The sequence below is a fragment of the Bos indicus x Bos taurus genome, chromosome 24, assembly GCF_003369695.1.
Source record: "Bos indicus x Bos taurus breed Angus x Brahman F1 hybrid chromosome 24, Bos_hybrid_MaternalHap_v2.0, whole genome shotgun sequence".
NCBI lineage: Eukaryota > Metazoa > Chordata > Mammalia > Artiodactyla > Bovidae > Bos > Bos indicus x Bos taurus.
The window spans coordinates 37,445,199-37,470,018 of NC_040099.1; the positions used below are offsets into that span (position 1 = coordinate 37,445,199).

At 41.7% G+C, this 24,820-nt stretch overlaps 1 protein-coding gene across 2 annotated transcripts in view; it reads right to left on the minus strand.

Annotated features, from left to right (window-relative positions):
• The window catches only part of MYOM1 (myomesin 1), a 122,330-nt gene that overhangs the window by 25,717 nt on the left and 71,793 nt on the right, over window positions 1-24,820 (minus strand). For both annotated transcript variants that reach the window (XM_027525783.1, XM_027525784.1), the window contains 5 exons: window positions 21,379-21,563; window positions 16,901-17,015; window positions 4,890-5,046; window positions 2,614-2,720; window positions 2,447-2,491 (listed from right to left, as the gene is read on the minus strand). In XM_027525783.1, coding sequence (XP_027381584.1) covers window positions 2,447-2,491; window positions 2,614-2,720; window positions 4,890-5,046; window positions 16,901-17,015; window positions 21,379-21,563 — 609 coding nt within the window. The remainder of the gene's footprint in view (window positions 1-2,446; window positions 2,492-2,613; window positions 2,721-4,889; window positions 5,047-16,900; window positions 17,016-21,378; window positions 21,564-24,820) is intronic.

The window sequence follows — 24,820 nt, forward strand, 5'->3', positions numbered from 1 at the left end:
GGTTGGGAGAGTTATGCTTTCACATCAGAGTTTTTACTGCATCCTTGGGTTTTCTCTGAGCTGACCCAAAACACCACACTTGGTCTCTAATAGAAGGGTCCCTGAGTGTGCTGCTCCCCTCTCTCTTACAGCCAGCAACCAGTGTTGATGCTCATGTAGAATAAAATATCTCAGCATAAATGACAGGGACAGCAGGCAGTTACTACCTGCAAGTCCATATGATCACTGGACAGCAGGGAGCCTGGGCGCCTCCAATTCTATGGTAACACCCTAACTTCTCTCCTCTCCATCCTTTAAGCTAAATGCAAACATTGTTAGGAGCAGCTGTTGCCTAGACACTTGGTCAATGTTTACTGCCTGACTAACTAGATTAGTGGGTGCTGCTCTTTCTGTTTTGCATGATAGACAGTGGGAGCGTTCACAGGCTCCGGCTGTGCTGGGCACCGTGACTCTGTCTTCCATTCCCCCGCCTCACAGCACAGGGAACAGAAAGGGAGGATATATGTATAGTTGGCAGACAACTCTTCTGCAAGTGGGTTTGTCTCGATCACTGCTCTGTTTCAGTATTTATATTTTCCCTGAAGAGTTCAAGGATCAATGCCCTGTTGATTGTCTCTCACAGCACCTCTATATGATGGGGGCTGTTAATGATTATAATAGCCATTCCTGGAAAAGAAACTAAGACCTTGGGGAAGTTGGGGTGAGTTGCTCAGGTTCACAGAGCACAGAACAAAGAGAGTCCAGGTCAACCTCTACTCTTACAATTTAAAAAGAAATAGCTTTTAAGACACCATTCATGGTATTACTTTTCCAGTTTTATGGTTAATAAGCTTACAGAAGAGAAGTGGTTCTCCCCTAGAATTCAGAAGCCTGCGTCCAGCACCCTCAGCCCACAGGCACCCCACTGTGCTCTGCCGAATAAAGCTGGTTTTGCAAACATTCTAGCTGAGGCCAGTAGTCACCAGCACCCAGCCACACCATGAAGCACGTCATGTATTCTTTGGGAATGTGAAGAGGTCAGACCACTGGTTTTAGAGCTTTGTTTTTTAATCACAGCTCTGCTGAGAATTTCAGGAAAGCTGGATGTCCTCTCCCTAGAAATGTGCAAACATACAACATACAACGTTTTGCCTACAGTTTGGGGTCAGGTTATGGTTTCCTGGGTCCCTGAAACTCCTGTATTAGTGAAGAAATTTTATCTTAGGGATTAAGGAAGGAAGACAAAATTTCTGAATTAAAAGAATGAGTGATGCTATCACTCTATTTTTTCAGAGTGTAACTTTTCAGATGCTTCACTGCTTTGGCCAGTGGGTACCAATGTTAAGAGATCCAACCAGGTCAGTGGAACTTTCCAAGTATTGTTTCAGACTTCTTTCTCTTCTCTTGGGTGTCAACTGTGGAAATTAATCTTTTATGTAGGTAGTGCTTCATTGAAGGGTTTGATGATAGTTCAGAGAGATTCTTACTCTGATCAAGGCATCTTTATATTATTTTCCAGGAATTTAAAATGGAAGGTACTGTCTTTGTTGTCGTTGTTTAGTCGCTAGGTCATATCTGACTCTCTTGCAACCCCATGGGCTGTAGCCCACCAGGCTTCTCTATTCAAAGGATTTCCCAGGCAAGAATACTGGAGTGGGTTGCCATTTCCTTCTCCTGGGGATCTTTGCAACCCAGGGATCAGACCAGGGTTCCCTGCATTGGCAGACAAGCCATCAGAGACACCCATAGGGTACTGTTTTTAGATTGTCTTTATTTAGAGGTATGGTTCTTCTATTAAACACTAACATTAAATTGTTTAGAAAGAGCTGTTTGCCTAAAAGATGTACAAATTACTATGTCTAGAAGATATATATATATATGTGTGTATGCTGCTGCTGCTAAGTCGCTTCAGTCGTGTCCGACTCTGTGCGACTCCATAGACAGCGGCAGCCTGCTAGGCTGTCCCGTCCCTGGGATTCTCCAGGCAAGAACACTGGAGTGGGTTACCATGTCCTTCTCCAGTGTATGAAAGTGCAAAGTGAAAGTGAAGTCGCTCAGTCGTTTCCAACTCAGCAACCCCATGGACTGCAGCCTACCAGGCTTCTCCATCCATGGGATTTTCCAGGCAAGAGTACTGGAGTGGGGTACCATTGCCTTCTCCAATATGTGTGTGTATACATATATGTAATATTCCAAAATATGTAGCAAAAGATGAAGAATGCAGTTACCCAGCTGTTACACCCCCTAACCTGACAGTGCTCTCCCTAGCAGAGCACGGGATGTGCTCTTGTCACTGTTCTTTGTACTTCTGGAGAACAACGGGAAAGCTAAATCAGCGCCTTTGGAAAGTGCGTCAGCAGCTACCAGTGTATGTTCCATTACATGTTCTCAAGAGAGTGTCCTCTCTTGATCCTGTCAGAGTCGTTTAGTGCCATGGCTGAACTCTGAGTGTACTGTGGACACTTACTTGGGAACTTGTGTTCTTGGCTGAGAGCAAGCAAACGTTTCAATTCTGTAGGGAGAAAATGAGAACAATTACAGCTTGAACTGCTAAAACAGAAGTCACTTAATCCTGGAGAACCACTGAGAAGTCAAAGCAGGAGTTGACTCATGAATGAACTGATTTTGACCTACCTTCCTCATCTATCAAGTAGCTCGACGCTATTCCATCAGTGTCTGTGACATCGCAGGAGTAAATGCCCAAGTCTTCCGTCCCAAGGTCTTTGAAGGTCATTTTCGTCCTTCAGAACAGAATGTTTTATAAGAAGCGAGGCTGTGTAGGGCCTGGGGGCTGTGCCCTGCCCTGTCTCCAGCCATCTGTACATGCTGCTCCCATCATGTGGAGCATGTGCTCCATCTGCCTTGCTGACCTAATGCTCACCCCCTCTTGCTGCTTCTGGGAAGGCTTTCCTGACCTCCTCCCATGGGGTGATGGTGATGGGACAGGGAGATGGTACCGATCTCCCATCCCCAAGCCACGATGCATATCAATGCATATCCCAAGTAAAGAGATTTTCAGCTGATCAACCCTTGCTGGGCAGCCTGAAAATCCTTTCCTTCACAGGGCAGAACCACCCAATGCCCCTGTTATGTCATCCCTGGCACTTCCCATTTTGGAGGTTATTAAATGGCATCGGTATTGCCTACTTCATTGACAATATGCCTGCACTTTGTGTCTTTAGGGATGAGATCTGTTTTGCTCACTGTTGTGACCTCCAGCATCCATACCTTATCTGGCACATAATATGTGCTTAATAAATACTTGTGGAATGAATGTATGGGTCAATGGTCTAGTTCAGTTTGTTTTCTAACTTTTGTGAGTCACATAGCTGGTCAGTGTCTAAGGTCATCTGAACATTTATATGTTTGTCAAGTTAGTCATGGAAGAAATAGTTCCAGTTTGATTGTCTTTCCTTTGACCAAAATTATGTTTTACTTAAAGGATCTTACAGCACAGTGACAGCAGAATGTCTTAATTATATAGAGTATTTCCTTGCTGTTCTCCAACAAAATTACTACTTCTTTCTTTTATTTTGGGATATATTGGATTTTTTTGTAATAGAAATAATACTTAGGAATATTGTGTTTTACCAAATGTAATGTAATCTGGTTGGCAATATAAAGATACAAAGCTTGATAAGTAAGACGAAATTTAAAAAACTCAAAATCTTGAGTTTGAAGGAAGTAGCAGATCATAAAATTAATCCCCTTTACTTCTTCTGTTTTACAGAGAAAGAAACTGGAGGTCCATGGAATTAAAAGCTGCCCCAGGTCACACAGTGGCTCCTGGTAAAGCTGGGCTCCTGGTAAAGCTGTGACTTGAGATCACCTCTCCCATGCTTCTCTCTCCTATGGAGTTTGTTCCAGGGCAGTATTGTGTCTCTCACAAGTGGTGGTGAAAAACCAGAACAGATTATACCTAATCCATTTAATTTGCCAGAACTTGAATCAGCAAGTTCTTCCTTACCCATTTCCCCATAAGGATCCTCACCATTACTTTAAGATTTCAAAATCTCGTAGAATAATGAGAATCATCTTTAACGTTCACTTTAATGCCAATCAAAGCTTTTCTTGCATCATGAATGATGCCAACTAAAACCTGTTGCTTGCCATCTGCCTCTACAAAGATGAAGCCACTGGCCACTGCAGTTGCTGACCTTCAACACACCCTGAAAGGAGTTCAGGGCAGAGATCAGGAATGAGGCACTCTACGCTCTGGGAAAAACTGGCAGAACAGGACTTCAGATAGTTGGGTGTTTTTTAGAAGATGTTATGAGCTCAACTTCTAAGTGAAAGAAAGGATGAGATGGTTGTATGGCATCACTGACTCTATGGACACGAGTTTGGGCAAACTCCAAGAGATACTGGAGGACAGAGGAGCCTGGTGTGCTGCAGTTCGTGTGGTCGCAAAGAGTCAGACATGACTTAGTGACTGAACAACAATTTCTTGCACCTTCTCATATCTCGAGAAGCACTAAAGTCATTAACATCTGCTCCTTATGACTAGCAGCAAGCTTCTGCCAAAACATGTGCTTGACTGCTCACTTCCCCCTTCAACAAAATCACATCTGTTCTGACCTCTCTACCTACTTTGTTGGAGCAGTTACTAAGAGCTATCTGAAAGGCTGTCTTGTGGGCTATAGTCCTCATTTTTGCCCCGAATAAAATGTCATTCTCACCATTTTTTCAGTCAACAATAAGATAACATATGAGAAAGCATTTTAAATGGAATAATGTGAAAAGTACTTTATAAGGATTGTTATTTCTTAAGGTTTATACTGGTGATCACTTTTTACACTACCAGATAAAAATATGTGTGATTTCATTCTCTTAATTGAAATGGAGAATAGCTTACTTCACTCTCCTTTCATGAAAAGGAAACACACAGTTACAATTGAAACGGTACGTACTTGTTGCCTTTGCTTTCAACCTCTAATCTCGGAGAGTCCTCCGTGGGCACGTAATCTTTGGACCAGGTGAACTCAGAACTTGGAGCCATCTGATCACATTCAAAGTTCAAGGAAATGATTCCATTGTCATCCACACTTACAACAACTTCTTTGGTTCCTAGAAGATGAAAAACAAGGTGCTGATATTTCCTGGTAAAAGTTAATCAAGTAAGAATTCCTCACCTCTTTACTTTAGCCTCGAAGCAGGGCCTTGAGTCTGTGCAAGTGAAAAGTCCCAGCTGCTCACTGTGACTGACAATCCTGCTACAATTCAACTTTGTGTTGCAACACGGAATTAAGCAAATGTACCATGTTTCTTAGGTACTGTTAACACCATGGACAGGTACTGTTTGGTCAGAGTTGAACAACAACAACAGTTAGGGGACTGTGTTGACCATAACAAGAAGGGCAAGGCAGCCCTGGGAAATGCCTAATGCATGACTTTTGCTTCAATAATACCCATATCTAACTAATCATCAAGAAAGGATAGATAAGAGATAAAGAAACCAAAGGGAAACTGAAGGAGAAAAGGTAGAGATAAGAAGAATTGCCTTTACTCACATGTTCAAGATTTGTAAATCACTTAAGAATAAAAAAAAAAACCATGAAAACAAGTTTTGCTGATTAGATAACCATAAATTAATCTAAAGATGCTATTCTAGGTTAGAACAATAGATACCTAGAAATGATTGCTATTGAACAGTATAGAAGCTTAAATGGAAATGAATTTCAAGAAATTCAGATGTTTCAAGATTAGTTTTTGTATTTTAAAAGAAAACAAGTTAATATTTTAATATTTCTGAGGGTTATAATAAATTACATCTGCATACAATATAGCAATTCAGGGACTTCTTGGGTGGTCCAGAGGTTTTAAGAATCCACCTTCCAATGTAGGGGATAGAGGTTCGATACCTGGTCAGGGAACTAAGATACCACAAGTTGTGAGGCCACTAAGCCCGTGCACCACAACAAGAGGAAGCCTGAGCACACCAGAAAAGAAGCCTCTGAGCAACAACGGAGGCCCAGTGCAGCCAGTATGTATATGTGTATGTGCAGCGAGTCAAAGAGCTTGTGTAGCATGTAAAACTTCCATATCTATGCCTAACTCCAATTTAAAGTAAAATGCTCTTCTTTTAATTAATGCTCTTCTTCAATTTAATTGCCACTCATTCTATTACCAGTCTAAACTTGGTTTGTTTCCATACATTAGGAAAAATATTTTATATTTAATTTCAGAAAGGTACAGCTTCAATTTTTGAAAAGCATAAAAAAGACTTCCAATAAATACTTCGCAAATGATGAAAAGTTTTCTCTTCTCCATTGCATTGTTCAGTTAAACTTGTCAGGAGAAAAACAATTCCAGAACTCCTTCCAAGTTAAGGGCAAAACCAGTGCCCAAAGAGTGACTGGTGACATGAAGGCATTGGTTCCTAAGCCTGGCGGTTAATTTAAATTGTGTCCTTATTGATAATAGCATATGCTTCAATTACAAGCCTCCAAAAAGTGACTTAAAACATGGAAAGTTTAGAGAAAACTAATTCTAGGAGATTTTTAAAAATTACTTTTTAAAAAACAAAGGGTTATTTTCACATTTAGCTATATAGATAAACAGAAATAAGGATCTTTTAAAAGATCTGATGGCTCCTTAAGTGAAATGTCCCCCATGTATTAATTTTAAGGGCTGTGTCTACTCCATTGGAAGTCGCAGATCATGTTTTATTTCTATTCCCAGTAACACAGGACTAATTCTTACAATTCATTGCTGTATAACAAGAAATGAAAAAGTGCTCTTATCAAAACTTAAGAAAGGACTAAGACCTAAGAATTCTGAGGTTTAAATAATATAGTACACAGCATGACTGAATCACAGAGAGTGTAAATGGAAAATTTTTTTGAATATCTGAATCGTTTTAAAGAGGAAAGGAGACATAATAGAGGCTGATTGGACCTTTTTTTGTGATTTACATGATATCTATTTTGGAGGCATGACAGATTATTCATATTAATCATTCATTGTTTTACTTGTAATCTCTTTTAAAAGGAAGTGAATCGTCCATATGCCTGCTGTTTATTATGTTGGAGATATGACTTAAGTTTACACAGAAAAAAGATATTGCTTAGGTTAAGAATCTTGACTTTTTATTAAAGAGAAAGATGTGACTTTTTGGCAAAGCAGTCATAAAATGGAAGGAATATGAACAATATAATTAGTTTGACTTTTCCCTCAAGTCCATGGATAAGCTTTGCACTATAACTCTTGACTCAATCCAGAATTTTACCCAGGACCAAGAAGTAATGCAGACAAGCTTCTCAGAGCCAGTGCTATTGTGACAAAGTCCACGCACTGGCCTTCCTGGATACTCGCTGGAGAATTCCACAGACCGTCACTTGGAACCTGTACTTCACTTGAGATGATTCTAACAAGCCTAGTTGGTTGGTTTCTCTCAATAGATTAAATCCGAACAAGAGAAGGAAGTAAGAAACTACCATCAGGAGAACAACAGCAGGAGAGGAAGCAGAAAACTAAAAAGCTGGCGCAAAGACATTACTTAGTAGAAGGACAAACAGCTCCTCACCCTGTAAGACATACTGTATTATAACACTGGGCAATAAATAAGGCTGATCCTTGTGGCTCCAAGTTACACAGAAAAAGGTAAATAAGTATATTGTATCCAAGAAGTGTATGAAACGTGTGTACTGAAATGTGGCATCTATTTTATGAGAATTTTAATCTAAGAGTCTTGATACAAAATTTTACATAGTTGATGGTCTAGCAATAAATTCTCAGGTAAATGAAACAACTGGCTATTTAAAACAATACTTTTTTCAGATTTCTGAATGGCCAGATTTGGTCCCAAGTCCATGTAACTTGAAGAATAGAAAAACTCTGCTTGGTTGATGTCTCAATTACCTCAGTTATTGAGTATAGAGATGTCTCATTGAACTATTCCAGAAAATTAATTTTTGTAAAGTACTTGGACATCTTTTGTGACAATATGAGATAAAACAAAGATTTTTTAAGTCCCAGGCAGTATGTGTGTTTCCACTTTAAGAGTTTTATATCATTAGGTTGTAGTTGGGTTTTAATGTAAGAAATTTAGTAATTTATGCTTTTAGAAAACAATGTGGGTTTTTTTTAAGTCTTAGATCAAAATTTATGATTTGAAATTAAGTAATTGACTGGAGGGGCAAAGTAAAAAGTAGGGATTAGATGTAATGTCGATGAGTAGCTAAGAGAGTTTTACTCATTTATGAAGCTTTTCTTGATTAATCATATCAAATCAGGACATGGTAGGGACTTCCTGGTGGTCCAGTAGATATTGGACCGTTGCACTGCATCTGCCTTGCAATGCAGGGAACGAGGGTTTGATCTGTGGTCGGGGAACTAAGATCCTTAGGAGCAGGGCAACTAAGCTCGTGTACTGCAACCGCTGAGCCTGAGCACCACAGCTAGAGACTCTGCACCACAGCAAGATCTCCTGAGCCACAGCTAAGACTCGACATGGCCAAAAAAAATCAGGACATGGCGGACAGTATCTGTAGGGGGTAAAAGAGAGGCATGAACATTTCCTCAATTTATGTTCTTATAACTGTGGCTATAATGGGTGCTATTGGTTGATTTATTAAAATAAAGGGAAAAATAAAAAATAAAACTCTCTTCCATACTTCTATTTTAAAAATCAACGCTCATTAAGATGAGTGTTTGGTTAATTTTCACCTTTCAAAAAGTTGCATGTTTATCAAGAGCAGGGTTAAATGGTAATAGGGCAGGGGTTTTGTCTTCCATATTTCCTGTACATCTTTACATGTGCCAGGGGCTGGACTCTTAAGGGATTTAAAAGAGAAATGTCAGCTTAGAATTGCAGTGTTCAATTTTATTGGAACTGGTTTTAATAAAGCTTAAGCACAACACCAATATTTTGATAAACAGACAAGATGAAATAAAAATACCAACAAAGAAAATATTCTACTCACAGTCGGTCTCTTACTTATGCTTAGAATTCAAAGCTTGGTCTCCTCCCTGACAAACAATGATGCTGTCAACTGGCTGAAAGTATTGTTCTGAATGTGATCATAATCTCAAACTTTCAAAAAGTCAGATTAACTGAAAATAATTCAAGTACTAGTTTTCTAGGCATATTTCTTTGCCCCACAACAATTCTCATTAGAAAATGTTTAACTGAAATAACTTACAAAGAAAGAATATGGTTTCAACAGTATCACTGTGTAAATATAAAACAACTTTATCTTAAAATGATTAAAGCAGCAAATTACAGCTTTTTCCCTATTTGTCACATGAATTACAATGTTAATGCTCTCATACTCTTTCAATATAGCTTTTTAAATTCAAAGTCTTCTTTTACTGTTCAGCTTTAATTAATTTGTTAACATAGTTTTTTGAATGCTGCGGCTGCTGCTAAGTCACTTCAGTCGTGTCCGACTCTGCGACCCCACAGATAGCAGCCCAACCAGGATCCCCCATCCCTGGGATTCTCCAGGCAAGAACACTGGAGTGGGTTGCCATTTCCTTCTCCAATGCATGAAAGTGAAGAGTGAAAGTGAAGTCACTCAGTCGTGTCCGATGTGTTTTTAAATACTAACTTAGCAGACCAAGTGTTTTACAATAATACGTATAATGGAAAATGAAAGTGAATTTGGCATTTGGAAAAAAAAGTGGCCTCTTCTTGCATTCTGGGTTTAAAAAAAGAGGAAAAAAAAGGATTTTGGAAAAGAAAGAAATTACTTGTGACAACAAAGAATAAAGGTGAAGAGTTTAAAAGAAAAAGACATCCTTTGGAAAATTTAAAGAAGACAAAACAAAAATGAGCTCAGAGTTTCTTGTGTCTAAACAGGTAGGACATATCAGATTGTAGATTATCTTTGTGTGGTAAAGAAAGTAATCACATTAATCTGGAAAAACCATTTTTTCCAACACATTAAAATCTTAGAGGAATTAACAATGGCTTGATACATCCTGGACAAAAAATGCTAATGAGATTTTACAAAAGATACATGATACTGAAATGGATGATTCTTTCTATAAATACTCTAGGAAAACCAAGAGCAGCGTAATGACAGCGTTTCTGAGAGGCCCCAGGCTGGTCCACAGCTACACCTATGGTGGTAAACCTGGCTCAGTGTCAGAATGAAAGAGATGCAGCTACAACATCCTCAAATTTTCTTTTTAGAATGTCCCACGGCCTGAGTTTTTGCAAGCCCTGAGCTGCTGTCAATCCATGGTTGAACTCATACATGACTAAAGGGCCACATTCACTAAAGTTGACTAAAACATGATCAAAATGGTCCTGATATTTAACGGGCAGGCAGCAAGTTAGATGTTTTGCTGTTAAAGTAAAGGAATTTCTATGGATGTTCTCATCTGAATGAAAGGCCATCTCACTTGCCCACAGAGCTGAGCCAGAAAAGTGGACCAGAATTTGTCAGGACTTAGATTTTTCTCAAAAACAACCTTCAAATCTAATAATAAACATGAAGAATTCAGTTAAGAGCAGAGAAGATTTGGCTACAGAAAATGAAAGAGATGATTCTAGTCTGAAAAGGATTTAAGAAGAGTTGTCTCTAGTCAGCTGCCCCAACCCTAAACACATTCTTAACATGGACACAAGGGGATACTGGGTTGCATGGGATGGCATTTTAGTTTTTGGCCGCATCTCGTAATATGCAGAACTTCCCTGGTCAGGGATCAAACCCTACCCCCATGTAGTAGAAATTCAGAGTCTTAATCACTAGACCAGAGAAGTCACTGGAGTGGCATTTAATGGTCCCTCCAGACTTGCCACTCCCCCCAGTAAGTGAATAGGTTAAGGGAGGTCCAGGACTAAAGTGAACTTTTTGGAAATGAACTTTATCCCACTTTTCTCTCCTCTCCAAGTAGTAATCTTTTTTTAAAAAAAAGGATAAAATTTAAAAGTGGGAATTCATCTTTCCAAACATTTAATAATTTGATATGAGAATTTTCTCATGTAATTTAGTCTTTAACATCTGCATTATGGGTCATTTTGATAAGCTTCTATTCTTTGTCCTTCTCCACTGGTGTGCATGAGTACATGTGTGTCTGTGTGTGTGCCTGTGTGTGTGCCTGTGTGTGTGTGTGCCTGTGTGTGTGCATGGGTGGTGTTTAAAAACCTGGAGAGTGGGACAGAACGGAAGCGTTAAAAGTGAATGAATTCAATCAGCTGCATGCATTAATAATACTGAGCTCCCCTATGTGGACCGCTCGCTGACCCACCACCTTAGTGCCACATCAGGATCTCCACTGAACCTCTCCCAGTTCACTCTTCATAACTGCACATTCATTATGAGATACTAGGGTTGGGATTACAAGCTGTGGCTACAAAACAGAGTCACACTCATTTGCCAAAGCATGGTAGCCATCCATTATTTTTTTCATCTATACACCAAGTACTAGGCTCTTGACATACACAGAGAAAACACAATTCCTATTTTGAAGGAGCCCACAGCCTAATGCTTATAAGTCTATTTAACTTATATGCAGAGTACATCATGTGAAATGCTGGGCTGGAGGAAGCACAAGCTGGAATCAAGATTGCTGGGAGAAATATCAATTACCTCAAATACACAGATGACACCACCCTTATGGCAGAAAGCAAAGAAGAACTAAAGAGCCTCTTGATGAAAGTTAAAGAAGAGAGTGAAGAAGTTGGCTTAAAATTCAATATTCAAAAAATGAGATCATGGCATCCAGTCCCATCACTTCATGGCAAACAGATGGGGAAACAACGGAAACAATGACAGACTTTATTTTGGAGGGCTCCAAAATCACTGCAGATGGGACTGTAGCCATGAAATTAAAAGACATTGCTTCTTGGAAGAAAGGCTATGACCAACCTAGACAGAATATTAAAAAGCAGGGATATTATTCTGCTAACAAAGGTCCGTCCAGTCAAAGCTATGATTTCTCCAGTAGTCATGTACGGATGTGAGAGTTGGACTATAAAGAAAGCTGAGCACCAAAGAACTGATGCTTTTGAACTGTGGTGTTAGAGAAGACTCTTGAGAGTTCCTTGGATATCAAGGAGATCCAACCAGTCTATCTTAAAGTAAATCAGTCCTGAATGTTCATTGGAAGGACTGATGCTGATGCTCCAATACTTTGGCCACCTGATGCGAAGAACTGACTCGTTGGAAAAGACCCTGATGCTGGGAAAGATTGAAGGCAGGAGGAGAAGGGGATGACAGAGGAAGAGATGGTAGGATGGACATGAATTTGAGCAAGTTCCGGGAGTTGGCGATGGACAGGGAAGCCTGGCGTGCTGCAGTCCATGGGTTCACAAAGAGCTGGACATGACTGAGTGACTGAACTGAACTGAACAGTCTAATGCACAATTCACAAGCCTGGTTTCATACTTGAATTACCCAAGGAGCTAAACAAACAAACAAAAACAAACCTATGCTCAGGCTCAGTCCAGCAGACTCTGTTTTAACTGGCCTGGACAATAGTCTAAAATAGAGTCAGTATTTTCAAAAAGTTCCTGGCCTGATTTTAATGTAATGTGCTGTCAAGGTTGAAAATTACCTTCCTAATGGATGAAAGAGAACAGACAGTGAGCAAATGTAAGTGAAGTTTTCTTGAGCTAATCTTGAAGAGTCAGCCTGACTTCCTGCTTTAGAATCCTTCAAAACTCCACCTCAAGGCCACTGAGCATCCTCAGCCCTACCAGGTCCTTGACCTCATGGACTGTAGCCTACCAGGCTCCTCAGTCCATGGAATTTTTCAGGCAAGAGTACTGGAGTGGGTTGCCATTTCCTTCTCCAGGGGATCTTTCCAACCCAGGGATTGAACCCAGGTATCCCACATTGTGGGCAGATGCTTTACCGTCTGAGTCACAAGAGAAGCCCTACCAGGTTCTACGACCAGTCAATTTTCAGAAACTGGGATTGGTCAGTAGGTTGTCAAACCAATCCCTGCTCATTATTCCTTCTGGAGCTTCAGTCTTCTAGCCTGCCTTGCTCCTGGTGAGAAGTCCTGACTTCCAGTAACTCAGTTCCTGCTGGGGACTCTGCCTGTGTCTGGGTTCTCCTGCCTCTCACCTCAGTTCCCCTGCCTGCTGCAGGATTTCTGATAAGAACACAGGCAGCCGGTTCCACCCTCCGGATCACCTGCCACACCTTGGCAGGTCTCTCTCTTGTCTTCTGTCTGATCTAGCTCACCTTACCTCCACCTACAGCCCAGGCCTGACACAATCCACACAGATACTGTTTGAAAAAAGATCAAGTATCAAGACTAGAAGTGCGTTGTATGTACCAACAAATCTACTCTAAATATTTCCAGCTCATTCTTCTTATAGGCTCGTTCAGCTACCAGATTTCTCCGGGAAGGGCGGCACACTTTTGATCCTCATTACCAGCATGACCAGACAGCGGGACAGTGGCTGAGTTACATCTGCTGGCGCTTTCATCAACTTCAAAAGGAGACCAGTGACCCTACCAACCCCAGTGGATTAGGTTAACTTTTACCTGGAATTCAAATTACATTCAAGGTATCTTGTTAGATGCATTTGAGGTTTGCTGTTAAATGATAAGTTTTATTTTCTGTCTGAAATATTAATAACGTGTTCCAAAAAGAGTTGTTCTTCTGAAATAGCAATCCAAGTCTCACATTCCAAGCCCTGAAACTGATAAGCGATCCTCATCCCCCATCCCAAGCCCCAAATATTTTAGCATAAAATAAATACCTGGTTAAAAATAAAATTTGGTATTTAATAAAGTTAGTAAACACAGACAACCATAGGCTATATAAAAGTTTTTTTTTTTGTCGATCTTGTGTGCTTTTATTTATTCGGGGTTTTGTTGGAGTATAATTGCTTTACAATATTGTGTTAGTGGGAAGCTACTATCTGGCACAGGGAGCTCTTGGTGCTCTGTGATGACCTAGATGGGTAGGGTGGAGTGATATGGGAGGAAGGTCCAAGATCGAGGGGGTATATATGTATACATGTAGCTGATTTACTTCTTTGTATAGCAGAAACTAACACATCACTGTAAAGCAATTATACTCTACTAAAAAATGCATTTAAGTTTTTACAGGGATTTATGAAACCTTAACACCTTGTTTGTAGCCTGTTTAACTATGGGCAATATTTTGTGACCCTCTATCTAAGGTTCCGTCACGTGCTATAAACTGTTTTCCTCTAGATTGCAAGCTCAGTAGGCAGTGACAAGTCATTTTATTCTACTCACGTGGTGCCCACACAGCACCTGGCATGAAGCAGGTATGCAGAAAGCATATGAATGTGCCTGAACATTCATGCAGGAATGAATGTGCCCACTGCCTGTGAAACAAGGACCAGTGTCTCCTGGGTTCTGGGCTCCTGCATGGCGATGCTTCAGACTTCCCTGGTGGCTCAGTTGCTATAGAATCTGCCTGCAATGCAGGAGACCCAGGTTCGATCCCTGGGTTGGGAAGATCCCCTGAAGAAGGAAATGGCAATCCACTCCAGTATTCTTTCCTGGGAAATCCCAGGGACAGAGCTGCCTGGTGGGCTATGGTCCGTGGAGTTGCAAGAGTCGGACACGACTTAACAACTAAACCACCACCGTGGAGATGCTTCAGGTCAGCATCTTGACTTGGTATCTCCCAGGAATCTTTCCTAGGTTGGAGCCGGTGGTTTGTGAGCAAGTTAATCTGGTGCTGTTTAGTCTGCAACTGTTGTTTGTAATTATATTCTGGGAATGAAATGGCCACAAAACAACTTTGGGGGCCTTATTCCACACCAGTGAAACAACACTCTCCCCTAGGAGCCCACCAGCAGACCCCTTTTTGAAGGCAAAGTTTCCATCATGGTGGCTTTGCCAATGTCCTGCCTGGCTACCTGCCATCCTGAGAGTTATTGATGAGAAAACAAGAAATCAATTTAAGCTTTTTTTCAGTCAATCCACTGCTTAACAGGTGCTTTTACTCATCAATGACTAGATGAAGAGTTTATTCGTATAGTAATCTAAATGTTCTTACACGAGTAGCCTTGCAGTTGGGCCCTTCGGCACGTCCACTCAGCACCTTGTATTTCTACACACTTGGTACCTGCCGGGTGTGATTTCTATAGAGATCTGTGTCCTCATGTCTTTGTGTGTTACCTTCTATCTGACACATGCGTTCCCAGCATTTTTCTGCTTTCTCATGACATTTTGCAAAGAGTACTTATATGAGGTATGGCACTCTCTCCCAACACACCTACTACACTTTGGTACAAGAAGGTCACTTCTGTCACACCCAGCTCTAGAGGGAAGTTACAAGAGTAGCTGAAAGTAGTTTATGAAGTAATAGGTTGAAAGGGGCAGGTACTTTCTCAAAGGGTGCATTTGACATTCTCTTTAAGCATCATGAAGTGAGAGCAGAATTTGCTATATTTACATTCTTTTCTTATCATAAAAACAAATATCACATTATATATCTGCTCTTTATTTCAATCTAGAAATAGGAAAGAGTTGAAGTGAGGGTGTTTGACTAGAATGAATATAAACTTAAAATAGGTGATTAATACTTTTTTTAATCTTCTCTCATTTCCAGTACTTTCTTTCATGCAACTTTAATGAACTGACATATATAACTTTGAAAAGTGATAGAGACTAAATGACAAAATAAGTATTATATAATGATCTGGAGCTATTTGCCCAGTGAACACTGTAAACTTTGTTCTCGTAACAAAGGGAAAGACTGTCTTTCCTAGTCCAATCACGGCATCTGGAAACTGGGCCGTGAGGGCTGCCTCAGCTCTATAGATCATTCAGTCAGGACTGCTGTTAGCTTAACCCAGGGGTCAGCAAACTATGACTCGTGGGCTATATCTGGACCATTGCCTCTTTCTGTATGGCCTGAAAGCTAAGAATGGTTTTTACATTTTTAAATAGTTTTTTAAAAATCCAGAGAAGATTAATAGTTCAAGATGTGAAAATTAGTTACAATTCAAACTTCATAATGCATATAATTTATCATATTATATAATACATCTATCATGCACAATAAAGTTTTACTGATACAAAGCCACACTCATTTATGTATTGTCTGCAGCTGCTTTTGTGCCACAGCAGAGTTGAGGATAGTGACAGGCACCATATAACCATAGAGTTGAAAATATTTACTATCTGGCCCTTCACAGAGAAAATCTGCTAATTCCTGGTTTAACTTAGTAGCTACAATGATATAAACCCTACTTTTGTTTAAGGATCATGTTTGCTCCATGAGCTGTTTCAGCTTCTTCTGTGGTAGAAAAATATTCTTGTGGGAGTTAATGGACACTGTATAATAGAAATAATGTCCCAGGAATGTATACTTTAAACAGTTGGTCCAGAAAGCATAATTTGATCAAGAATTTCCGTGTTTTTAAGTATGAACCAAAGTAGTCCTAAAAGTGAAGTGAAAGTGTTAGTCGCTCAGTCGTGTCCAATTCTTTGCAACCCCATGGACTGTAGCCTGCCAGGGCTCTCTGCCTATGGAATTATCCAGGCAAGAATACTGGAGTGAGTAGCCATTCCCTTCTCCAGGGAATCTTCCAGACCCAGGGATCAAACCTGAGTCTCCCACATTGCAACCACTTCAAACCTGGCTCATCCCTGCCCTGAGGTCCTGTAATGGGGTAAATGATTGTCACGCCCGATGGTCATACTTGGGATTCCCTTGTGGCTCAGCTGGTAAAGGATCCACTGCAATGTGGGAGACCTGGGTTTGATCCCTTGGTTGGGAAGATCCCCTGGAGAAGGGAAAGGCTACCCACTCCAGTGTTCTGGCCCAGAGAATTCCATGGACTGTATAGTCCATGGGGTTGCCAAGCTGGACATGACTGACTTTCACTTTTCACTGTCATACTTATCAGTTGTTTGGATAGCATGCAGTGATGATTTTGAAAATGAGGAAAAACATAGAAGTAAGGCTGAACGTTACTTTGGTATCTTACACAGATGAGATAAACTTTAACGAAAAAGTAAAAGCCTACCTGGACGGGTTTCAGCTACAACAGGGCCAGCAAGGTCAGATGGCTTCCCGACACCCGCCTGGTTTATGGCTCGAACTCGGAACACGTAGCTCTCACCCTCCTTGAGGCCTTGCACCTGGAAGAAGCAGATATAGAAGTGATGGTCACTCTGTGTCATTTGAACAGAAGTGCTCTTCCCCTGTGGAGGTGATTCAGTTATACAGCACAGGATTTGGGTTCTAAACTTCATCCTGTCAGAGACTCAGTGTATGTCTTCAGTTAAGACTTTCTTCTTTCCCAACCATGTGCAAGTAGACATTTCCAAGATCCCTTGAAACTCAGATGTTCTTTCTTTTTTTAGATAATTTAACAGCCACCAGCATCAGAAATAGGAGACTGATACCCGTATGTTTTACAGGAGTTTACCACCTTATTCTTTGGTGAAATGACAAAGTGCTCACAAGAGCATATGAGCTGCCCTCTTTTCCTGGTCCTTTTGGAACATTCCAGAGAAATTTCAGATAAAAGTTCTGGCAGGAGAGGGGAATTACAAGCATGGATCTTAGATCATGTATCACTTTCCATTTGTCTAAAAACATGTTAAAGCATTAGAACAAAAACAAATAATATAGCTATTTCTCACTAAACAGACAAGCAACTAACATGGCTGCAAATTTCGGTAATTTGTGAAGAGTCAATGTATTCAAATTTCAGGTCCACACACTGTCATGCATCAGGAAGACGTTTGCTGAGGACCTATATTATAAGTGAACCACTGAGCTAGATTTACAAGAGCGTGAGGAAAGTAAAAAATAAATATTTATAATATGCTTTTATACGACAGTCCCACTTCATAATTTTCTGTGACTTTCTTTGGGTTCAGCACAGTCTCATAAATAAAAAATAGTATAAACATTATCGATATTTTACAAAAATTATCTTTTTTAAAACAGTTGACTTTTAAAACCTATATCGTACTTTAAGAAGGAATTTGTTATACACACAGGACACAGTTTTTCCCATAGTGTTGTGATGGAGATTAACACCCACAATGGGATTTAAATCACACAAAGCTAGAATATATTTACTCAGCTAAGCAAAGGGTTTGTGACCATGCATTTAGGTGAGCTATGTATTAAATTGTTGGGTTTTTAATCTAATGATTTAATTGTGTTGTGTTTATGATAACAGAATGCTACAGTTATGATAACAGAATGTTACTGTTACGATAGCTTTTACTGGAGCTAATGGATTTTTGAAATGATTTTAATCTGTGAATGAACTTGAATTTAGGCACAAGCTAAATGCATAAAGTTTGATGTATTTAAAGTCCATATTTAGAGATAATGCCAGGCAACTGTGGATCTACAAAAAGGAACAGAAACACTTCCTTGTTGTGATAAAAATAGACCAGTTGCCAGGTGCCTGCCACATCTGCACCTGCCGCTCAGGTAGTATGTGACCGTGAGTGAGATTTCAGCAACACGGCACGGGAAGGGAATCCACACATCCCGTGTCTAGTCACTGGGGTGGCAGGCACACCCTGCACCCTTCCATGACTGCAGGGCAATGACTGCTGGGCTTAAAGCACTAGAGATGTGCCACATGCGCGCACATCACATCTATTTTTTCTTTTTCTTGGATTTGTTTTCCTCCTTAAAATTTCCAAAAGAACCGCATTCCCTTGTCTTCTTCATCCTTGTGCCCTTCTAATTATTCATTCCCTTCTCACCACACTGTAGCAGCAGATTGTAATTACCAATAAAAAAAGAAGTGTGAGCTCAGCTGGTTAAATTTTTTGATGTAAAGCAATGCACCTTTAACTCCTTCTAGGAACCCCTAGACATCCCGTGCTCACATGAACAGGGATGCTTCTGGAAGATACCAGCTAACCCACTAGGTTCTGTGCAATGGTGCTAAAATCTCCTATTCCTGGAGTTAACATATCTCCTTTCCTCACTTAAACTTGATAAAGTTTTTTAACGTGTACATTTTTTTCTCCATTTCAGGCTTGAAACTTTTCTGAATATGAACCACCTGGAAGAGGGACTCCACATCATCATGGGTGGGGGATTACGGGAACCTCAACTTTTCTTATGTCTTTACCATTTGAATTTATCATCATTAGCATCCAACCATTTTATAACCATAAGTGAAGTGAAGCTGCTCAGTCATGTCCGACTTTTTGCAACCCCATGGACTGTAGCCTACCAGGCTCCTCTGTCCATGGGATTTTCCAGGCAATAGTACTGGAGTGGATTGCCATTTCCTTCTCCAGAATTTTTATAACCATAAAAGTCAATATTCTATTTTCACTTTAAAAATTGAGGCCAAACTCTAGGGTCATTTCCTTACAGAGAGTCCACCTCCTGCTTTGTGAGGGGCACTCAACCTCAGTCTCTGTCTTCCCCCTAAATTTGCCTTTCTTCTGTTTCTTGTCTTTTTTTTTTTTTTTTTAATGAGTAACATTAACCAGTTTTTGATCTGCTTAAACTCTCTTATTTCCACTTCCTGTCCATTATTTTCTAGGCTCCTGGCCCCCTTTGCTTGACTTCTCACCCTTGTTTGGATCCTGTCTGTGGGACTCTCAGGAGCTCTGTGCTGTGGCTGATGGAGGATTTGGAGGTCACGGGAGCTGTAAGCACACACCACCACCATCTAGGATGTGTCTGACCTGTTTTTCACTGGCTTTTGGGGTACATTTGCATCCAGAGGCCTCCTGATTCTCTGGAGCCAAACCGCATCCTAGCTCCAGAACTTCCTTGACCTTTTCTCCGCCCCAGGAAACGTGACCTTCCTTATCCCTCATGGTTTTGTAAGGGGCTGGCAAGCTTACTGCATGTGCTAAGCTGAGTTAATGGCACACTGGATGTAACAGTAAAGGGTCATCTCTCCTGGAGAGTATATTTATATTTCTATGAGGACTATCAATGCCTTAACCCCAGAGCACTCTCTGTGACACATGGTGTTGACTCTACTGGCAGGTTGACAAGAGAAGTCTCTTAAAGTAGGTATACTCTGAGAATCCTCCAAGGCCTACCTCTGGGCAGGGGCCTATTCCACCAGCAGATAAGGCTGCACACTGAATGCCCAGGCAGCATTCTATCCAACTGTGATCATACAGCCACACTTCATTCTGAGTAACAGGGATCGGAGTCACATTCCCTACAGTTTCCGAGGCTCTGCTGTGGACTTGGGGTGTCCATATGCCATGACTGACAACAGGGGAAAACATGTTTTTGAGGTTTCCATTTGGTACTAGTGAGAGGGTCAGTGGCTATAGCAGAACCGTCTCTGGTAGATGGGAGTTAGAAACTGGTTTGGTTAGAACACTCTAGAGGAAACTGGAAGGCAGTGACATGGATAAGGGTGAAGTCAAGGTCAAGAGTTGAGTCATTCTTCTGGCCTCTGAGAGCTCACCTGAGCACAGGTGTGAGAGGGCAGGTGAGGTGAGGCCATGCATGACTCAAGGGATTGGAGTTTAAGGCTCACAGGTGTGCTGTGGATGTTGCTAAGTCACTTCAGTCGTGTCCGACTGTGTGCGACCCCATAGGTGGCAGCCCACCAGGCTTCTCTGTCCCTGGGATTCTCCAGGCAAGAACACTGGAGTTGGGTGGCCATTTCCTTCTCCAATGCATGAAAGTGAAAAGTGAAGTGAAGTCGCTCAGTCGTGTCCGACCCTCAGCGACCCCATGAACTGCAGCCTTCCAGGCTCCTCCGTCCATGGGATTTTCCAGGCAAGAGTACTGGAGTGGGGTGCCATTGCCTTCTCTGTCACAGGTGTGAACTCTATGAAAATAACACCCTCAAATCAAAAACACCCTCAAAAGTATGTGAAGTAGGAATGAGAATGTCACCTTTTGGGGATGGTAAGTAATAACATCTTAAGACTGGAAATAGTGAAGATATGAGGTGGGTAAGTGGAGATGAAGAGGAAAACAAGAGAGAGGAGAAGTAATTTCTAAAGCCAGGCAAAGAGATTCAGGTCAAATTATAACCAAATTGTTTTAAGCATCAGAAACGTCCCCAAACCCTGCTGCTGCTGCTGCTAAGTCGATTCAGTCGTGTCTGACTCTGTGCGACCTCATAGACCGTAGCCCACCAGGCTTCCCCATCCCTGGGATTCTCCAGGCAAGAACACTGGAGTGGGGTGCCATTTCCCTCTCCAATGCATGAATGTGAAAAGTGAAAGTGAAGTCGCTCAGTCATGTCTGACTCTAGGGACCCCATGGACTGCAGCCTACCAGGATCCTCTATCCATGGGATTTTCCAGGCAAGAGTACTGGAGTGGGGTGCCATTGCCTTCTCCGCCCCAAACCCTACCCACTGCCAAATGGAAGCCTACCAGGAGCCCAACACATGACACCAACCAACACTGAGATGCTCTCTTTTATCTCCTTGACTTTAAAATTACCCTGTTAGAAGACCCCTTTTTCTTAAAAAAAAAAAAAAAGAGAGAGAGAGAGGGAAACTTTCTCAAACTGTCAGCATCCTCTGACCTTCAGGTATGTGTGTTTCAGAGCCGCCTGATTGAGTCCTCGCCACCGGTCCTCTCTGGCACTGGCCTCCTTTATGTCCACAAAGTAGCCAGTGACTGGAGTCCGTCCTGAGTGGATGGGAGGCTTCCACTGCAGAACCAGGGAGGTTTTCCTGACTTGACTGTACTTGAGACTGTGCGGTGGTCCTGAAGAGTGAAAGACAGAGAGACCCATGTGTAAAAATCATAATGGAGATAAGAAAACTCCAGTGTGTGTGAACCTAGTGCCACACTCACGGTCTTAAACTGAAACTTCTCTTGTAAAACCTACTATTCCTATGGAAACAGGTATCTTGCGGTCATTTTGTACCAAGTTTTCTTAATGGCTCTGCATCAGCCTATTAGGACCCTTTATGGGCAGCAAGTGTGAGGCCAGTTCGAGGTGCCCTCCAGCGGCCGGATGAAGCGTTGCCCTCCAGCTGTCCTCAAGCCTGTGTTCCTCACCTTTTACCGGGACAGTTTAATTTGGTTGCAGATTCAGTTTCTGATTATTTTTGGCTGACAACCTGAAAATGCACCCCAATATCAATTACAATGAAGCAAGCAACTCTATCTGATGGCTTGTGAATATAGAAAAAGAAATACATGGGACATCCCTCGTGGTCCATTGGTTACGAATCAACCTGCTAATGCAGGGGACACAGGTTTGATTCCTGGTCCCGGAAGATCCCACGTGCCTCAGGACAACTAAGCCTGTGCATCACAACTACAGAGTCTGTGCTCGAGGACCTGGGAGCTGCAGCTGCTGAAGCCTGCACACCCCAGCCTGTACTCCACAAGAGAAGCCACCACAGTGAGAAGCCCACACACCACAACTAGAGACAGCCCTTACACACAGCAGTGAAGACCCAACACAGCCAAAAATAATAAATAAATCGTTTTTTCAAAAATAAAAACAAATATATTGCACAATAGCTCCCCACTGGAAGGATACCCATAAAGCATATATTTCATATAGGGGTAAAAACAAACTACGCTTGTGGTTACAAAGAACTTTCACCAAAACAAATACATTCAATCCCATGGGTCCTGAATCTGTGTTAAACCTTACTAGGCACTTCACATCCTTTCGTCTCATCCATTCCTAAGACAACTAACAGAAAGCTCGGGGAAGCCAAGGAACTTGATCAACCTGTTCTGGAAGGAAATCAAACATCCCCTGTGTGTGTTCTTTGCACTCTTGGGAGAGTCCCAGCTACTCAGTGATTACCTGAGTCTTCGCATGACTGTCAGCTGCTATGCAGGTGATACAGTTATTTGTTTTCCTTTTTTTTTTTTTTTTAAACAACAAGTGATTTCTAACCAACCAATCAAAATCACCTGAACTGACTCATGGTGGCTTGAGAGCCAACAACAAGTGCGAACGCCATCGTGCTATCCCTTGGGGTTTTGTTAGGGATTGCTCAATGTTGCCTGGGCCCTTGACCCAGTGGCTTAACAGTCACAATGAGTCACTCTTGTCTCCTGATGATGCCTGGTGTGGAAACAGGTTTGAACAATAACACCAGTACCTTACCCTGGCACGGCATGTTCTGTTATGCAGATAGCTTCCATGACCATTGTCCTGTGTCATCCTCAGGAGCCAGGGAGCCATCCTAACAGTAGCCCAAGCCCTGTTTTCCAGGCGAGGATCACTGCGCTGCTGCTTCCTAACCCCCACGTCTAAGAATTAGCAGACCCAGCTCTCAAACCTAACTGCCACTTGGTGCCTTTGTGACCCCCTGATTATCATTTTACCTGAATCTGTTTCTTCATCTGTAAAACAAAGGGATAACAAAACGTCCTAAATGCTCTCATCTGTCATCAGGCTTTCTTGATTCATGATTGGCCCAACACTTCTCAGTAAGTCAAGGGTGGATCTGGGAATAGACAGGTCTTGGGGATGGAGAACTGCCCCATTCACTTCTCCTCTGATTTGGGAGCACTCATCCTGCAACTTCTTTTGCTAACTACATCGCTTTCTGTCAGATCATTTTCCACAGGCCTGCTCAGAATTTGTTGGTCTCTAGTCATTCACATTTTAACTTTATTCAGGAATTGCAAGAATTTAAAAACAGACCTACTTTTGTGTAGGAGGCAGAAAGAACTTAAGAAATAGCACCAGCTTCAAGAAAGTGCTAGGAAAGGCAATGTGTTTACCGCTTGTATTTACTGAACCTGAGTGAACACTTGAACTTCTCTTGAGTTTCTCTTGTAATCTTTGTATTCACATTTGATAGAGATGTGATGCAGATGGATACTGGCTAAGTTAAGGCAAAAAGATGGTTCTCCGAGGGTGCTAAGGTTTCACCAGAGGAAGAGGGTGGCCCTGGGAGCAGACTGGGTCCAACCAGTGTGCCCAGGACTGCAGCCTACCAGGCTCCTCTGTCCATGGGATTTTCCAGGCAAGAGTACTGGAGTGGGTTGCCATTGCCTTCTCCAATACATTGCAATAGGCTGTCATATCTCTGTAGTCTCTCTGAAACTGCAAGCTTTCCATTTATCCTGGTTTTCCTGTTGAAATTAACTTGTTTTGGAAATCAGGTCATTTGCCTGCAGAGTTCCCTCAGTCTAGACTTGCTGCTAGCATCTTCATGGTGTAATTTAACACGTTCCTCTGTCTTTTGTATTTCCTGTAAACTGACAGTAAAATCTAGAAGCTTGACCAGAACAGCAGGTATTAAACAAGCTGAATATTGAACCCAAGGGAGAGCTTAGTCATTCTATGGCACTAAAGTATTTGGGTCTTTGAAGTTAGTGACATTGGAAGCAGAATAAAACCATCCACCAAATACATTGTTGCTAGTCTGACTCTGGGCTTTGCTAGTGGCTCAGTCGGTAAAGAATCCGCCTGCGATGCGGGAGATCTGGTTTGGATCCCTGGGCTGGGAAGATCCCCTGGAGGAAGGCATGGCAACCCACTCCAGTATTCTTGCCTGGAGAACCCCCATGGACAGAGGATCCTGATGGGCTGCAGTCCATGCGGTTGCAAAGAGTCAGGCATGACTGAGTGACTAAGCACAGTCTGACTCTTAATGACTTGACAAATTAGTTAGTATCCAGTCTTTAGATTTGTTCACTGTTGTAGCTGTGTAAGAGTTAAAGGCATAGGTGAATGTTTCTGGCTTCTCCCTATTTTTTTCAACCAACCATCCTCTATGACAACCTCCAAAGTAGAGTATTTCCAGGATCTTTGTTGTGATGCAGAGATGGGGAAAAGTTGACATAGGGAGACAGGGCTGGGGAGGTAAGTAAAGGATATAAGAGGATCAAGGCAGGACTTAAGTCCTAGGCAGGCACATTGGGTCCTCCGTGTGTACAGAGAAGAGTTGGGAGCCAGGGAGGAGGAGAAAACAGGAAGGAGGCCATAGGGGCTGGGTCTGGGGAAGGGGATCGCCAGAGATTGATAAATGAGAGGCTCCAGA